At 49.4% G+C, this 14,718-nt stretch overlaps 1 protein-coding gene across 1 annotated transcript in view; it reads right to left on the reverse strand.

Annotated features, from left to right (window-relative positions):
• Window positions 1-14,718, reverse strand: part of ptprua (protein tyrosine phosphatase receptor type Ua) — a 96,747-nt gene that overhangs the window by 52,622 nt on the left and 29,407 nt on the right. The window contains exon 2 of the mRNA XM_062446058.1: window positions 12,978-13,106. Coding sequence (XP_062302042.1) covers window positions 12,978-13,106 — 129 coding nt within the window. The remainder of the gene's footprint in view (window positions 1-12,977; window positions 13,107-14,718) is intronic.

Here is a 14,718-nt window from a genome sequence, read left to right on the forward strand (position 1 = left end):
CTGAATTCACTCTGTGAGAGCTTGGGGTAGCAGGGAGTGGAGTTTCTCTGGACATTTACTAGAGAAGTGGGAGTGTTAATTCAGGTTGACTGCTGCAGAAAAACAAACTACAGGGGTGTCTGCTAGCAGCCGTCTGGTCGGGCTAATTTCATTTGTCTTCCCTGTGTGTTCGCCTGCCCCCCCCCCAGGCGGTGGACCGGAGATGAACTGAGCACCAACGGCTCTCCTACCCAGGCTAAGAAATGCCACGCAGACAACAACAGCAGCGCCACTGACAGGGGCCGTGATGGCCCCATACAGAGCAGCAGAGAGGGTGGGTCAGGACCATGTGTATGTGTTAGGCAGAGAGGGAGTGGGGGAGCTAGTGGGGGTCTTTGTTTGCCTGCTGTCCCTGTCCCGGAGTGTGGTGAGAAGGGGGGACGACGACGACGACACACAATGAACCAGAGCAGACTGAGAGCAAGAGGCTGGTGACACACGGCGCCCCAGAAGCACCCATCAAAGCCGCCCTGGCGGAAATACACACACGCAGCGCGCACACAAGAGCGTCCGTGATAGGACAGGGGGAACTGGGTCAGGAAATCCAATTAATCCATGACAGAGAAAAGGACCCTCTGGAGGGTCTCTGTTTGACACTCTACCAAGGGGGCACAAAGGAGAAAATGACCACTCTCCGTATGTTCCAGGTGTAGGGTGTGTGTTTGGCGTGTGTATGGTGTGTGTGTGTGTGGGGGTGCTTGTGTGTACGGGACTGAAGGTGTGCGTGATGCTGTTGGTGGCGTGGGTGTTGATGGGCCCGCCTCTTCTCTGAACACAACAGTCCTGCGTTGTTCCTCTGATATGATCCACTCAGAGGAACCTTCATCCAGTTCTGCTGGACAGAAAGTCTCCCCATCTCTCTTTTTTTCATTTCACTCCGTTGATTTCGGGGAAACGAGAGGCGAGGGGCACTACTAAACGAGTGTAAAGCTTTATTCCATACAGGGAATGACTTCCCCGGTTTCCATTCCTTAGTCGCAGATCGGTTCTCCTTCTATCCCCTCACACCTCCACCCGGCGTAGCGCCGTGGCCACAAGGGGCCCTCCAATGACACAGTGAGGGTGCTTGCTTGCCCATCAACCCCCACCACCCCCCCCCCAACCCCCACCCCGCTGCCTCGGGAAGAGGATGCAAATGGAAGTCACGTCGTCAGTGCAAATAGGGTGACAGGAGGTCTGTCAGTTCTGTGCTGAGAGCGTGGGTGTCAGAGCAGTCACTCTGGGGCGGGGTGTTGGCGACACTGCAGATAAATAATGTAATGCTGTGTAATAGCCGCCGTGCGATTCAACCCAGTGACACTCATGGGGGGGGGGGGGGGACAAAAGACGAGGAAGGACAAGTAGATGAGAGGGGGAGGGGAACTGATTTTCGAAACTGAGTTGGAGGAGGATGGAAGGCAGTGATGAACAGACGAGTATCAGAAAGAGGAAGAATATAAGAGAAGAGGTAGAGACAGAAGAGTGTTGGAGAGAGGACGGGGGAAGGAAAGCTGGAGAGAGAATACAGAAACAATTTGATAGAAAACAGAGAAAGAGCAGAGGGCAATGAAAGCATGGTGGGCAGTCAGAGTGAGAGAGACAGAGCCACAGAGTGAGAGAGAGAGAGAGAGAGAGAGAGAGAGAGAGAGAGAGAGAGAGAGAGAGAGAGAGAGAGAGAGAGAGAGAGAGAGAGAGAGAGAGAGAGTGAGAGAGGGGGGGGGGAGAAGAAGCCAGAGGGAAGAACAATATATGATTGAGCTGAGCCCTCTGAGATTCCAAGGCATGGCTCCTCTCTGCCTTAATCAAGGCTTTGAGAGGCTCCCATTACAGTTCAGGGACCAGCACTAGCTCCAGCTTCAGTACTATCCCCAGCCCCGGCCCCAACCCCGGCCCCAGCCCCGGCCCCAGCCCCGGCCCCAGCCCCCGCCCTGGCCCCAGCCCCTCTAACAGCAGGCTTGTAAAGTACCAAGTGATCAATTCGTGAAGTGATGCCGCTGCAGCAACACAGCTGCCGTACCCAGCACCGCTGTCGACATATCACACACCCGGCGACAGTGATGAATTAGCAAACGCCTGCAGGGTTTAGGAGTGTCGTAGTCCCCTCATCTGCATAATAGCACAGCCACCCGGAGCTCTCGTCTCACTCCAGACTTTACCCTCCTTCCCCTGTCCTACCCATCACCTTCTCTCTTCCTCCTCGACTCGCTGTCTTCTCCTCTTAACTCACGTTCCCCCTCCCCTTTCCTCACTTCTCTCCGCACCTCCCGGCAATCTTTGGGATGTACTTGAATCCGTTCTCATTCCTTTCTCCTCCCTTCAGTGCAGTTTCAGTTCAGTTTTTGACAATCAAATCAAATTCAAGGCATTAAAAAAAAACTATTTGTTTTGTAACGCTGGTTCCTTCTTGCTACTACATTACACAAAAGCACCACCGATGCATCTGCAGGTGCTGGAGCCGTCTGTGTCCCTGTCCTCTTTTTAAACAGTCTTCTCAGGAAATCAGTGAAGAAACTCCAGAAAAACAACATGATTTTGTCCGGACACACTTGACCATGAACATCTGAAGAGATAAGAGACTCAAGAACTAAACCCTCGAGAGCCACTTGGACTTGAACAGGACTCGATGCACTGTTTACGGTGAACACACTGCGTTCAAAGAACACACCTTGAGGGCTTTCCTTCGATAGGGGACTCATATATCCTGCAGAGGCTTGATCTGTTGAGACAACCCATGTTTTCAAGGACTGGAGCTCAGTGACGGGCCTATGCTGTTCCTAAGTGCCCTCCACCTCCGAGTCTAGAGAGACAAGGGTTAGAAATGACTGTCGGAAGTCTCACCCCACACAGCTAATGATGGAGCACTCTCCACATCCACACAAGGACTTCTGTTCCTTGAGAACATCTATTTCCTAGCCCTGCAGAACAGCCACTAAAGCACACCACCCAGAGTGGGAGACGCTGTGAAGATAAGAGAGAGAATGGCAGAAAAGGGACAGGGAAAACCGGAATAACACGGCACCATGAGGCATGATTAGCTGCGAACAATAACTCTGAGTTTTTTGTCAGGTACGGTTCTATCCAATCCGGCCGTTATCAATTGTGCTTTTCCTCCCAGATGATATATGTCCCCCTCTCCTCTCTCTCTGCAGGTTCAGCAACTATGTATTCTTTATTCTGGCGTTCGCTCACACACAAAGAGCGCTGAGAATAATGACAGAGCACCGCGGGGGAGCTGGTGCGCGGCTGTTGTGTTCTCCATTAATCACCAGTGAGCGCAGCTAGGAGTGTTGATGAAGCCTGGCCCCACCACGGCAATGAAAAACACAACAGAGATTGGGTTAGGGAGAGAACATAAAAGCCTGTTTGTTTCAGTCTCAGTGAGGCGTTTGAGAAAAGCGCAGGTGAAATTCGGAGATTCTGGAGATTACGTTGGCTCGGACGTGTGCCTCCGGCTTAGTTCCTTTTGACTTGTTCTCTGAAGTGACTACACACTCACTCACACACACACACACACAGTGTAAACGCACACACACGCACACACAAACCGTGGGCTGCAGAACTGTACTTCATCACACCATTCTGTATGAAGTAATGGACTAGTCTTGGGAGGTTACCAGAACAGGCAGAGAATTTGCTTGGAGTTTCACTCTCCATCACTGTGTGTAACCCCCAGAAATGTGACAGGAATTGACTGGCAATGGGCTGCAGGCCCAACGTAAACATGGTGTATCTATATCTAGCTGTGTGGTGCCTGTATTCACACTCAATACATTGCACACATGCTCACAAAGTAAACAGTTATGTACAGCATCAAACCCTGCTAAACATTCATTACACACACAGCACACATACGGTTTTACACATGACAGATTATGTGGAAAATAACATCAAGACACACTGTACAGCAACACCGAAACACGCCGCTTGTGGCAGCTCGCACAGACTGAGATATTAGATGTATTCCCTCTTGTGGACATTAAAGGCTTGATAAAGCCTGTGCTTTCATCCTCGCTCCGAGACAGCAGGTGCAGCGAAAACAAAGGCGCTGTGAGATCCCAGCTGTGGAGTGGTCCCACCTGCAGGCAGAGAGATCAGTGGTAGCACGCCACGCCATAGTTGTGAAATGGGGACGTTGTCCCACCCAGGGAAAACATGTGGGTCGCCCAGGGGCGTGTTGATGATCACCGGAGCCCACATCTCACGGATGTGGTTGTTTCTTGTGGCACGGAGCCGCCCAGACCTGCGTTTCTTCTGACACGGGGCTGGTTTCTCGGCTTACACACCCGAGTCGCGCTATCGCGCCATCGCTATGGTTAGATCCGCTAAGCTGTGAAAGCTACGCGGAACGTCATGGAATTTAGCCGACTTTTAATTATTTGATCGCCATCGTTCTCTATATTAGTACTTAATAGGGAACGGAGTAAGAAAGTGTGTGTGTGGGGGGGGGCTTCTCCACCATATGTGTGTGCGCGGGCGGATGTGCACGTCGCATCCTTTTGGCAGTACTTTGAAGTGCCTGGGTCTACTTTCCCAGGGTGAGGCGGGTTAAGGGCCGTGGAAAACACGATTACACCACCCTGTGCTACTCCAATTAATTATCCGGCTATTTGGGATATAAATCCTGCTTATCTCCCTCTCCCATCCCACAGAGCAGCAGCACCCAGGCCGCCGGGCCTTCAAACCCGGAACATGCCACCGTCTCTCCAGTCAGAGAGATTGCTCCATGGCCAATTGAATTGTAGACACAGTGAACAGGACCAGGTTCACCCAGGCTACCACTGAGGAGTGAGAGCACATGCAAGCTTAATTGGATCCCTGAACCCTGTCACGAGTTCACGTATTGGTGGGCTTTTCCTCAACATGGTTGATGTGGTGTGACAGTCCAATCAGGGCTTTGCCGCATGAGATTCAGGCTACTCTGTGTAAAAGTAGATAAAGAAGACCGCTATTGTGGTGTGTTTTTGCTGTTACTTATTCAGACCAGAGGTGGCGCTAGGGTGCACACTCAGTGCTAATGGCAGCCAAAGGCATTTGTCAGGGTCATGTTCCCTACTCTGCATAATTTCACTCTGCCTTGGTGTAGTAGAACATAGAGGAGGAGCAACACTCCAGTACTAGCCATAAGCCATAGCCTGAATCCTCCACTGGTGTGGGTGGCCAATCAAAGGGCTGCATCTTCTTCTTAGTGGGAGTAGCAGCCCACGGTCAAGATGGAAGCCCAGCGCAGAATCCTGGAGATGGGATTAGTCTTGGCCAGAGTATGCTCTCCCCGGAGCCCCTGCCAGCTTAATTTACCATCAAGTGATGCCTAAGGAAGGGTCCTGATGACCCCCCCCCCCCCAATAACGGACTGCAGCACTAGGATGTGATGGGTTCACAACCCTGGAGCTCTGGCGTGGTGAGCAGCTGGGGGGGGGGGGGGGTGGAGGGGTGGAGAAGGTCGATTCTGAATGGCTGGTTTACTGGGGGTGGTGGAGAAGGTAAGTTCTGAATGGCTGGTTTACAAGGCGCAGTGGAACAGGTTAGACCGACTGTTTTATTGAGTCAGCAACCAGCTCAGAAAGGAGCAGCCAGAGTATGACTGCTCAGAGTCTACACCACACTGTACTGTAACGTATTGCAATACGCAAGCCATCCTTACCAAAATCAAAAAGAATAACAAAGACAAAAATTATGTTTTGCTTGTAAAATGTAAAAGTTTTAATTCTACATTTTAGTAATAAAACATCTGTTGATATACTTTACTAATGCTGGAACTATTTTTTTATATAATCAAGAGATGTGAAAAAGTAGGAATATTAAATGTATCCTCATCTTTTAGTGACATGTTTACCCCAAAAAATTACTTAGCCAAGTACACCCACATTTGAAGTACTGTAGAATCAAGTGTCTAGTCCCTTGGACCCCAGAGACCAGGCCTTGGCATTCCCATGTTCAGACAGAATTTGGAGAGTAAATGTATTGCTTCTGACATCATTATCCTCCAGCAGCTTCCCTCCATCCCCTCCCCTTATCTTCTGCTCCACGTTTGTCTGGCCTTCAGACAGCACAAGCTTTAAAGATGTTTAGCACTCCCATTTCATATTCTTAATCCAGCAAATTTCCCATTTCGCCGTGGATGAGAATGAAAGAGGACAGAGAGGATAGAGAGAGAGAGAGAAAGAGGCAAAGAAAGATAAAGAGTACAAAAGGGAGAGGGGCGAAAGAAAGAGAGAAAGCGAGAGGGAGGGAGAAATAGAGAGAGGCGTACAGAAAGCGAGCGCAGGTCCGCTTCTGACAGCTGCTCGTCGGGCGGACGAGAGGAGAAGAGGAAGCCAATTACTCGTGTGGGGAGAGCGATGGCGGGAAGCGGTGGACCAGGGGCTGCCTGCGCGGGGGCCGATAACCCTCCCTGTGTCACTGCTCCATGTCAGCCTCCGTTCACACATCACCACGCCTCACATGTCTGCTCTTTATCTGCTGAAATGACAGCCTGGCCACCACCACACACACACGCACATACAGACACATACAGACAGGCTCCAACAACAACCTTTAAGCTAGGCAGGCCCTCTATAGCAGAGGTAGACGGGAATTAGGAGAGGAAGAGAGGCGCAGGGCAGCTGATACACACACGCACACCAATGTGCACCCTCAAAGGACTGAGGAGGAAAATACTACTGTTTGATGAAGGATTCAAAACATATCCTCGCCCTGTCAAGAAGTTGTGTCAACTAAACTTTACTGACTCACCTCTACAGTGCTTCAGGATTGAGGATGCAGTGTGAATATTGTGTGTCTCATTACGAAATGTACTGCTGAAGTCAAACGTGCTGACTTTTCACGTCTCAGACTCACTGCTCAGCAGTTTATTCCCTGTCTGGTAGGAAATGAAAACGATACATTATTTTTGCCCCGACAACCTACTGTAGGACTGTATGTCTGAGAATCAAAGCAGGGATCAAATCAACAAAGTTAATAAATGTAACCCTTTCTGTGAAGTCAGTCTTCGTACCACTATACATGTGGTGTTGCTAGCAGTTCATACATTTCACAGCCTATACAAAAATATTATTGTTGTTCTAGACATGCTGTAGACCTATTTACAGTGATGACTGTATCATTTGCTTCTGCAGTATGTATGTAACTATCATTTGAAAAGCAGTGATCTGTTCTCGAGTACTGATGGGTGACAAATTGCTCCAGTGCTGCTAATTGGCAAACGTGCAACAGATATAAAGAACAGTGGATGTAAACACATAGAAGATTCTCAGTATTCTAATCTCGTATTACAATGGTGGATTTCGTATTGCTGCAAAACATTCCGACCTATCTCTGTTGCCTAGTTACTCGGTAACAGCTGCGGCGGCACACACTCTAAATGAATAATTACAAGAAATTTAGAGTTCAACTTTCAATTGACTTTTGAAGCAGGCTATTACTGAGGGTACAGACAATTAAAAGTATTCAACACGTCTCACATTCATAGCAGTTGGGAACCAGTCTATTGTGCTTGGGAGCATGCGTGTGTGCGTGTGCGCGTTCGTGCGCACTGTGTGTGTGTCAGGCAGAGTCAGTGAGACAAGGAGCTAGACAGAGGCACAGCGACACATCCCATGAGCGTGCCTGAGTAGCTGGCCAAGTGTCCCCAATTGGCCAGTGAGCTCCAGAGCTTTGATCTGGCAGGAAGCTATTGCTTAGTATGTATTATTCAAATGGTCATCAGTCTTATGCAGCTCCCTACCCACGCACGGCTCTCGGCATTCATTTTTACATCCGTTATCAGACCCATTACATGCAAATGACTCCACGACTAACTCCGGCACCTATCTATTAATTACAGTGACAGCAACATGTTCGCTACGGGAGCCATACTGAAATAGTCTTCACCTGGGAGGGAGCTGGGGAACAGAGCAGAAGATAAGAAGGAGGGGGGGGGAGTAGGAGGGAGAGAGGGAGGTGGAGAGTGAAGAGGAGGAGGGTGGAGAGGAGGAGGGGCAGTAGGTGGAGAGGAGGAGAGGAAGGAGGTGAAGAGAAGAGTGGAGAAGTGTAAGGTCTAAACAAAGAGATTATTTTCAAGAATATTCTTTTTTTCACGATTTACAGTTTGGTGTTTCTGCTTCATTAATGATAGTGACAGTATGAGAGAGACAGGAAATTCAGGAGAGATAAAGGATGACATGTAGCAAATGGAATCGAACCCTGGGCCACTACAATAAGGCCTCAACCTTTATGGTAGACATTTTTACTCGGTGAACCAACCAGGACGCCCCATATAGAACATTCTTACTGTGAAGTGTGCACTTCCAATCCCAAATGATTACATTTCCATTGCCAAAATGTAAATCCATTTCATTTGAAAAGTGGGAAAAAAAATCGAGAGAGTGTAATTGAACATATTCAAATGAGTTGGAGTGAGAATCGAGCTCATGGCTTTCAGAGTAGAGCAGCTCCTGTTGTGCCCTCGGGTTCCCTTCAGCGGAATGTTGGGGAGAAGACCAGGTGTTGTGGTTAAAAGCTCAAGTAAATGTTGAAAAGCATGAAGCAAAGCTAATAAATACAGGAAGCTCAGAGACGGGGGGCCGCGGCCGCGCCTTGTGGCTACAGCATAATGACTGAGAAGCACATGAACAGGACACACCGACGGCAGACGAGACCAGGTGGGGCCGTTTCCTCTCAGAATCCTCTCATGCTTGTTTCTATGACAACTATCCCAAAAAGCACCCCCCCATCCGCGTCGGCCTGGAGAGGGGGCCGAACAGGCCCGCCGGGCGTCAGATGAGCTGAGTCACAGTGAGGGGGGGGGGGGGGTGAGCCCCCCCTGTGCCTCCCTGAACGTGAACCCACCACAGACAAGAGGGCAGCTCTCCCTTAATGACACCACTGAGCTCACCACCACAATAGGCCTCCTATGGGAAGCCTGTCATTACAGTTATGTTGATTATAGAGAGAGAGAGGAGAGAGAGAGAGAGAAGAGAGAGAGAGAGAGAGAGAGAGAGAGAGAGAGAGAGAGAGAGAGAGAGAGAGAGAGAGAGAGAGAGAGAGAGAGAGAGAGAGAGAGAGAGAGAGAGAGAGAGAGATCATCGGAGGCACACAGAGAGACGCTGCTGGATATGAATGTCAGGGCATAGGGAGCCTTTCACTGAGCCGGGGAGACAAGACACAATGCTGCCGATTGATCTCGGCAGGGTGAAAGAGATGCCCTGTTGAATCCTCCAGTTGCAAGGCCTCCACAGAAACCAATCAAACACTCACAAAGGGATTAATTTTCTTTTTCCGAGCGTTTTTTCCCCTCAACATTTCTATCTGTTTCCAAGGAGGCCGATGTGCAACGATCCTGGTAACCCTGCCCTTTTGAATGAAGTGATTAGAAAACCTATTTTTTCTAGTTTTTTTGTTTTTTTACAAACACATCAAAATCAGGGTCTTTCTTTCTAATCAGGCTACTGCTTGGCAGCACAATAAGCCAATCAGTGCAGTCAGCTCACATCCTGTATGTATGATCAGTACTGGCAGTCACCATTTCAGACCAGCAGGTGAGTCCAGATGATCAAGACTATACACCATGTTCCTCTAAAAGAATGGGTGGGGTGAACATGGTTGAGGGGCGAAACCTTCATGGCCTGAGTGAGAGACAGAAGCAAAGGTGTTTCGCGTTTCACCCCTTTCCTCTCCTAATCCTCTATACTCACTTCCAACAATGGGCCGTTGGATTATTTGCTCGGAGGGTTTTCATTTTTCACTGCAATGCGATGCGTAATAGTTGGATAACAAGCTTGGCAATATCAGACGTCTCCAGGTAAAAGTTTCATTTGACAGTTCCTGTCTGTCAAACACAGAGAGACAAATACATATATATACAGAGAGAGAGAGAGAGAGAGAGAGAGAGAGAGAGAGAGAGAGAGAGAGAGAGAGAGAGAGAGAGAGAGAGAGAGAGAGAGAGAGAGAGAGAGGGAGAGAGAGGCACTGGCCTTATCACTCACTACTAGTGTATCTCCTGAATCTAGCCAGCTACAGATTAAGTGTTGGAACATGTCATGTCTCTCCGCTGAGCTCAACACTCATTTTTCTTTCTCTTTTTATCTTTTCCATTCCCTCCCTTCAGTTCATGCTCTTGTGAAGGCCCCCATATTTAATTAGAACTCATTCAACCAGCCCAGATATGCACAGAAGCAGAGTACAGGATGACTTAGAGTCTGATAACAACAAGTGGACCTAAAAAAGCCCTCTCTCCCAAACGGCCCAATGCACATTCTGTTCCGGAACAACATACTGACCAGCCACAGTTCTACCTTCTTTCTACCGAAGCAATATAACGTTTGTTTCCACAGAGAAACAGCTAAACCTGAAAACAAACGCGAACATCACAGACTTCTAATGACCCTTTTTAAATCCCATTATCAAAGCTAATGAATTCCCAGTCTGCTTGGCAAATTTACGCATTAAATAGTCCCAGGACAGCACGAGGCACAGTGATTTCTTAGTGCTGAAGGCGAGAGACAAAAAATCCTGGCAAGGTTGTCTTATTATTACACCTCTACATCAAAGACTTCATTGGCCCTGGAACGCCAATGCAAATGAGAGAGAGAGTCGTACTGGAATGGGAAGGAATCGTTCTGCTAATGTGCCATTTAAATGCAAAGAGCCATTTCGCCACTGCTAGTTAGTTCTTGTACTCTGGAGCCTGGATCATCAAAGCGGGCGAAGTGAAGGGGACGTCCTGCATTCAAACCACAGGGGCAGGGAGAACAGGGGTGGTGGGGTGAGGGAGGGAGGGTGTGACACACACCATGTCCGTTTGAAGTCCCACTGAGGGAAATGAGAAATGAGACCACTGTCATGTCTGGACCTCCGCCCCTGGAGACGCGCTCAGTGGGGGAGGAGGACCCTTCACTGTGACTTAGCAGGCACCCGGTGCCATGTTGGAGGCCACGGATGAGTGACATCTGTGGCCACAAGCTGACAGATGTCGAACAAGCGTTTACTGTACGGAGAAGCTCCTGCCCGGACTGCCAAAGCCACTGGAGCACACTGGGACACCACCACAGCACTTTCACAGGCCTCCAGTCCCATAAACCCTGCAATGCAGATCACTGGCTTCTTGTTAGCTGCAGTACCTACTCCACAGTCCCTGGGGAAATACTTCCCGAAGACCCTGACATCCCGAAAGTGTTCACCATCACACACCTCATCAGCCACAGAAATCACAAGTCAGCTACATTCTGATATTTAATAATCCACTTTCTGTTTCGGAGGATGCACTCGACAGCAGGGAGTGATGTTGGGGTGGTGGACAGGAGACACAGTAAAGAGAAGGGACAGTAGAGAGCAGAGGCAGTGGAGAGTAGAGGCAGTGGAGAGTAGAGGCAGTGGAGAGTAGAGGCAGTGGAGAGCAGAGGCAGTGGAGAGTAGAGTAGAGGCAGTGGAGAGTAGAGGCAGTGGAGAGTAGAGGCAGTAGAGAGCAGAGGCAGTGGAGAGCAGAAACAGTAGACTGCAGGGGCAATAGAGAGCAGACTGTAGAACTGCAGCACGATGCCTATGTGGTTGCAGTCCTTCCATGTCATTGTTATTCTGGAGGTTTCTGGATTGAAATCAATACTATCGAGCCACTGGTGCCCAATAAACTAAGCTGTTGTCTCAATTGGAGTCTCTTTATCAGCTCTGAAGGAATTTAGACTCCTTCAAGAAGGTCTTGGTTGGATGAGCACTTACTGTACAGTAGCAACAAAAAATCCATTTGTAGCTAAGGGCTGCACTGTCCAACTGAGGCCTAGGATGTGAACTGTGCACAATTATACAATGAATGGCTCACCAAGCATAATAGGCCCCTTTGTTTAAACAGTAATCTGTTCTAGAGAAGGGCCGGTATTACACCAGTATGTGATTAACAATGAGGTGGGCAAAAATCAATTCTAATTCCATATCTTGTTCTTGAATTGATCCCTGCTCTTAAAGGTATTATTCTTTCAATATCTTTTGGTGAAATATGATGTACATGAATGTATCTGAGCCCTGGATGTTCATTCTATGAAGAGATATGGGTTTGTAACTGTATAAAGTAAACCACATTAAGTAGACCACACTTGCATGAAGAGTAATACACGCCTGTCCAAAAATCCCTGAGACTAGAGGTTTTGAAAGCACAACACTTGGGAGCTTGCGTTCAGAAGCTTTGAGATAAAAGGTGTCCTGTGTTGTGTTGTTTCCTGTGCGCCCTGAGGAACGTCAGGAAGTGTAATCAGCAGTGACCTGAGCCGCACACCACCAATCCCAGGAAGGGAGTCAACGCAGCCAATAAGCCTCCAGAGGGGCGTTCCCAAACCAGAGGAACAAGTGTTTGATAAGGGCGGATGAATAATGCAGCCCGGAACGTCTGCAGGCCACTCTTCCGCTGCGGTGCCTCACGTGCCCCCCTCTCCCTCCCTCCCCACCCACCCCCCTTTTCCCGCTTCCATACTTTCACAAATTCCCACCGTTCGTCTGCGCCAGCAAATATTCCAAAACACGCGCCGTCTGACCCTCCGTACAAGTTGTTGGGGGCGCATGGCAGAGGCCCAGCGTGTCTTAGCGGGCGCAGGGGGCGTTCAGTAAACATGTGTGAAGCTTGTCTGCGCAGGAAGATGCTGGGGCTACCCCTGTGGAGCCATGACTAACTCACATATAGATGGGAAAAACTCCCAGGGACCCCCTGGGGAGACCACCTGGTGCTGCAGGAATGATTGGAACCCGGTCGAAAGTAATGGAAATGTTAGGCCGTATTTGCTTCAGTTGTTCCAGACCTCATGCTAAAATCACCCCAGGCATGGAACTTGCATGCTAAAATGGACATTTAGATTGAGTGGTAAGGCATAACCACGTCAGCACTGTAGCATTGTTTTATTTACTTGGGGAGATGGTCAACAAGAGAGAGATGCTCGTGAAGAGACTGATGGTGTGTGAGGGCAGAGGGATGGTGTGGACAGGGTGTCAGTGGAGCTCACCTCGTAAAAGGTCTGGGGTGGTGTTTGGCCAGCTCAAGGTTCTTATGAGCTGCCAGTCAAAGTCATCCTCTTGACCTTGTCTGTAGTCACACAGGCTGGGGTCAGCATCCTCCTCAAACGTACAGCCGGCTGTGGACAAGAGAACAAAGAGATGGTCGATTGAGGGGCAGGAAATGAATTGTCATTAAATTCTATAACTCACAACATTACTTTGTTGTTTGTTTCTTTTTTCTAGTTACACAAGAGAAAATTGCCACCGAAGATAGAATTAACAGCCATCTTAACAACACAGGGGGTGTAATACCAGTTTTCCGAAAAGACCATTACAGGCGTTCATAGAAGCCATTATACATCAAAACCCCTAGAATCCTTTTAGCAATTGTCCCCCCTCGGGTGGGAAAATTACACCTGTGGTAACTAGGTTTGTGGTACTGTGTGAAACTAAGCATGTCCGCCAACTCGGACTCTACAGTCATTTACCTCAATTAGAGCCCTGTAGGGAGGAGATGACAGGCTCGAGATGATGGGCAGCCAAGCCAGGGTGGGGAGAGCACAAACATCAGGGCTTTTAAGCCTGTTAAGGTTATCAACCGTCTCTGGCATCTATCGCCCACAAACTATGCCTAACACTGGCAACATCCTGAAACAACCTTGAAGGCCATTATCTTTCATCCACCGAAATCATAAATAACACATTTCAGAGAATGTGAGATGTCTGCGTCATATGCGCCCCAAATGAGAGGACAATTTGTCCACCGCGCAGACGGAGATGTTGGATGTTCCTCGTGAACAGACTGCAGTGTATGTCCTTGGGTTAATCCTCCATGCTGGCAAATCCTCCATGTCCCCCTCTAGAGGATGTGCGGGGCTATAAGTGTTCATCCAGCTCCGTAGTGTCATCAGTTCAGCTGAGCCAGAGAGAGCAGCAGGGGAAAGGGGTACTCGGCTGGGCAGCGTCGCTGTCCTGGTGGGGGGGCTGAGCCAAGCACCAGCACACTCACTCCCCTCTCACATGCTCTACCATGTCATGACTTCAATGGAGTGGCCATCGCTCAGTGTGGCCCTGGTGCGCCAGGAAGGCCGTGTGACCCCGTGTAGCTGTGGTCCCGGGACCCTCTCTGCTAAGTGATCCCATTAAGGCTTGGCAGAGCCATGCTGGTGTTAAAGAGCTACTCTGACTCCATGCCAGGCCTTGCTTACGAGCCCCGCGCTTGGGACACAGGCCTCAACGCTGCTCACCCAGTTTTGTTTGGAACCCTCCGTCTGTTTTCTTTATTCATGTACACTAACTCTTTAGCTAGGAAACATGGCACGCCACACACTCCCTGCACAGTAAAACAGACAAGCTGCTCTCCCTTCGGGTGGCAACTCAGCTAATTCTGGACTGGCATATTTGCCCGCTCCTGCTGAAAAACAAATCCCACCCAAATCCCACCCCACGTGTCCTAATCTTCCCTTTCCTCCCTGTGCCCCTCCTCAGCCACCTCCTGAAGCAAGCCCGGGTGTTTCCGGGTGTGTAAGCAGATCAGTGCTTTTAATTGCCTTGTGTCTGAGGGCTTGTTGTCGTGCAATGGTTTGGCCAAGCTGGTGGGGAGGGGTGGGGAGGGGTGGGGAGGGGGTGGGGGGGGGTGCTGAAAGGGAAGCGGACTCAGGCTCCACTGGCATGCCCAAGCCCTCGTTTTCAGGAGGAAATGTCACCATCAGACACGTTCCACTGATTTCCCTCATTAAGACTCATCCT

This window comes from Osmerus eperlanus, chromosome 20, assembly GCF_963692335.1.
Source record: "Osmerus eperlanus chromosome 20, fOsmEpe2.1, whole genome shotgun sequence".
Taxonomy (NCBI): Eukaryota; Metazoa; Chordata; class Actinopteri; order Osmeriformes; family Osmeridae; genus Osmerus; species Osmerus eperlanus.